General features: G+C 41.6%; 1 protein-coding gene across 1 annotated transcript; it reads left to right on the forward strand.

Moving 5' to 3' along the window:
* The first annotated feature begins 2,034 nt into the window (after positions 1 to 2,034).
* On the forward strand, positions 2,035 to 3,008 carry LOC133838111 (hepatoma-derived growth factor). The gene has a single exon (XM_062269086.1). It carries the CDS (start codon positions 2,317 to 2,319, stop codon positions 2,836 to 2,838), a length of 522 nt encoding a protein of 173 aa, XP_062125070.1. The 5' UTR covers positions 2,035 to 2,316; the 3' UTR covers positions 2,839 to 3,008.
* The last annotated feature ends 323 nt before the right edge of the window (positions 3,009 to 3,331 follow it).

Below are 3,331 nucleotides of genomic sequence, written 5' to 3' on the forward strand. Positions count from 1 at the left end.
GGCAGCAGCCACTGAAAGATGGAAGTTCGCTTAGACAGCTATTGCGTTTCTAGCGCCAATCTCTCAAACTTTGCTCAAAGTAAATGCTCAAAATCAACGCCAACTCTTTGGCGCTACTTTCAACTCTCACACACAGACACACACGCATTGTGTTTAAGTGTGAGTGTGTTGTCTATGTTTGTGCTGTTGGCTTGTTTATTAGCCGGACTGTGTTTTGTTTTCGCTGCTTTAAATGAACGTTATTAAGAGATGCTTATCTCTGAGTGATTTATTCATTAAAAAGGCATTTATTAGCCAGAAACAAGCCATTGCCAATGACTCTATGTGTGTGCGTGTGCGAGAGTGTGTGTGTGTGTGTGTGTGCGTGTTAGCCACACCAACACCTCATGCCTCCCTTTTCACAATATTCGTTGACCAGGCCAAACGCGGCTCGTTACCACAACTTCGCTTCTGTCGCTCGCGCCTCATTTGCGCGGCATTAAAATGCAAAAGCGTGTTTATTCCTGGAAAAACTGCAGCTCCCTTCCCTTCTCTTCTCCCCTCTTCAACCTCCTGCGTGGGCTGTGTCGGGTTTCTGGTTGCATGCCGCATGTTTTATTGACTTGCATATTTCCACAATTTTGATGTCCATGTTTGTGTGTGTGCGTTTTTAATCACTTAATTAGAGAGTTTTTTAATTGTCTTGACCAGAAGTTATTGCAAATTATGCAAAAGGTGTATGTGTGCGGCTGATTCAGGAAATTGTGTGACTTGCACGGCCAAGTTCATGTTCGAAGTCTTTTGTTTGGTGCGTGAGTAGGCCAAGCTGATGGCATGCCATAACCAAGATCACACCTCAATTTCGCCGCTGCACTGATTGCAATTGTGAATTGGCATTGACAGTCGACAGTTAGCTAAACACATTGGGCACAAAGTCAAGGCACGAGACCATATCATAAATACTAGTTAGAGTTTTTTTTTTTTGTTGCATTCGAAACGAGAGTGAGGCAAAAGGCAATTGCCATCGCCGTCGTCGTCGTCGTCGTCATCGTTGTCTGTTAATCACCTTCCTCGCCTAGTTGGCCATGTATCAACTCTGCCTTGTGGTGGTGGCTTCTTCGTTTTGGTGTCATAAGGAAGCGTCTAAATGATTCATAATTTATGCCTAGCTCTTTTGCCTGTCCATTCCCCAAGTGCCTTGGTCGTTCCCAGAGTCATTCAGTTGGCCATTCAATGCTTTCGTTACTTAATTTTTTCAACTTAACGTGCTGGCTTGTGCCTGTCTCCTTCTTCTATATTGCTTCTTCCTCTGCTCACTTGTAAATGTGTTTTCACTGGCAAAGTGCGTGGCCATCGTGGACGACGACGTCGTCATCGTCGTCGTTTGTCTGGGACGTTGATAGTTGAAAAAATTACTTACAAATTACATGCGTAGCTTATGCCCCCGTGCCGCCTTCGGCTTGTTTGCTTAATGTGCTTTGTGGCGGGTTACGAGCCCATGTTCCTCCAAGTGTCCATGTCTCCCTCTCTCTGCTCTGCTCTTTGCTGCTGGTCTTGGTATTATGTCTCGTGGCCGGATCGTAAATTGCTTTTCCTAATTGAATTCTGAGCACTGTCAACTCCAGTGACAGTCAAGTGGGTGTGGGCAGCGCAATGATTTTTTAAATATACTCGGGCATTATCTAAGCACGCACAATCTAAGTGGAACTCTAGCTGATCATATTTATGATGAGAGAGAACTTAGTTAACCAGCTGAAAAGAGATGTAAAGGTGCAAAACATAATATCAATTTGCATATAAAACACACTTGTAATTATGGCTGTTAAATAATGCAATTTCACAATTACATTAATTATAATTGAGCTAACAAGGTTATCGAGAAAGAGAGATAGAGAGAGAGAAAGAGGGCGAGACCTATGTAAGTTTGCGGAATTTCGCATGGTTTAAAATGCAGCACGGAACATGGCCATAAAGTGTAGCTGCGTTTAGCTTAACCAAGTCGACAATTTAAAAAGCCAATTTGCGCATAATACGGCGAACGTGAGCGAAAATCTTAAACAGAATTACCTACACACACACAAGCACACACTTTGAGGAAGGCTAGCAAATGGAAGCCAATGCAAATGTCGCCTCTTTTGCACTGATCACAGCTTATTAAGAAAACATTAACACCGCTTGACCCAATTTCTGTTGGCATGTTAATTTTGTTTTCGTTGCGTTGCCCAACACTGCACATGACGTGCGTGGTGTGTTTTGGTCACACTGGCAAAGCACACTAAAGCGTTCACAGCGAATTGCAAAATTGCAAAGTTGAATTTATGCAAATCTAAATCACGCATGTCAAAAATGGGTAACCGCGTTAAAAGAGGAGAGCAGAGCCATCTGAAAGTGGGCGACTTTGTGTTTGCCAAGGTGCGTGGCTTTCGTCCGTGGCCGGCACGTATTATGTACAAGGATAAGCGGAGCGTGTATCACGTGTTCTTCTACGGCACCTGCAACACTGCTAAAGTGGGCATCTGTGATCTCTACGAGTACGAGAAGCACAAGGCACGCTTGGGCGATGTGAAGCGCAGAGCAAACAGCGCCTTCAAGAGCGCCATGCTGCATGTTGAGAACTCGCAGGATCAACGCAAGCTCGATCATGGCTACTTAAAGGCAAAATCCGAATACTTGGCGGCTAGAAAGAGGCAGCGCCAGCAGGAAGAATCAGACTCCGAGAACACTTCATCAGCATTGGGACCAGATCGAGGTGCCCTTCGTGCACATCACCGGCGACACCGACAGCGAATGATCAGTTACTATATACCGAGCATTTTTAGCATTAAGCCAAAAGTCATCGCAGTAAATGTAAATTATTGATTCTTTCGACCTTTGACTTTCATTTTAATTCGAATATCCTTGATCAGTTTAAACTCAGTGGATAAATTATGCTCAGATATAATATCGAGTATTATTTGCCTTACATTAAAGTCAAACTATGTTAAAGTTGCTTCTATTTGAAGTACCAGTTATATCAATTTGAATTTCCTAACTCGATTTATATAGTTTTAAGTTCATATTAATTGGAATTCATTCTCTCAGTTCAACCTGAGTTCAAGTGTGACTTAATGTGGAGCATTATTATCATTAAGTCAAAGTTATATTCTTGTTTCGACAAGAATCCTTCAACTTTTGACTTGTATAAATTTTAATGTTCATTTTTCTATCGCAGTTAAAATTTAGTGAATGGGTTAAGATATAATTTTGAATAATATTAATACATAATTACAATAAACTGAATGCTATTATTGTAATTTTTAGTAGCATTCTTTTTTTTCTAATCTTAACATTATACTTTTAATTTTAATGTTTT

Source organism: Drosophila sulfurigaster, chromosome 2R, assembly GCF_023558435.1.
Source record: "Drosophila sulfurigaster albostrigata strain 15112-1811.04 chromosome 2R, ASM2355843v2, whole genome shotgun sequence".
Classification (NCBI taxonomy): Eukaryota; Metazoa; Arthropoda; class Insecta; order Diptera; family Drosophilidae; genus Drosophila; species Drosophila sulfurigaster.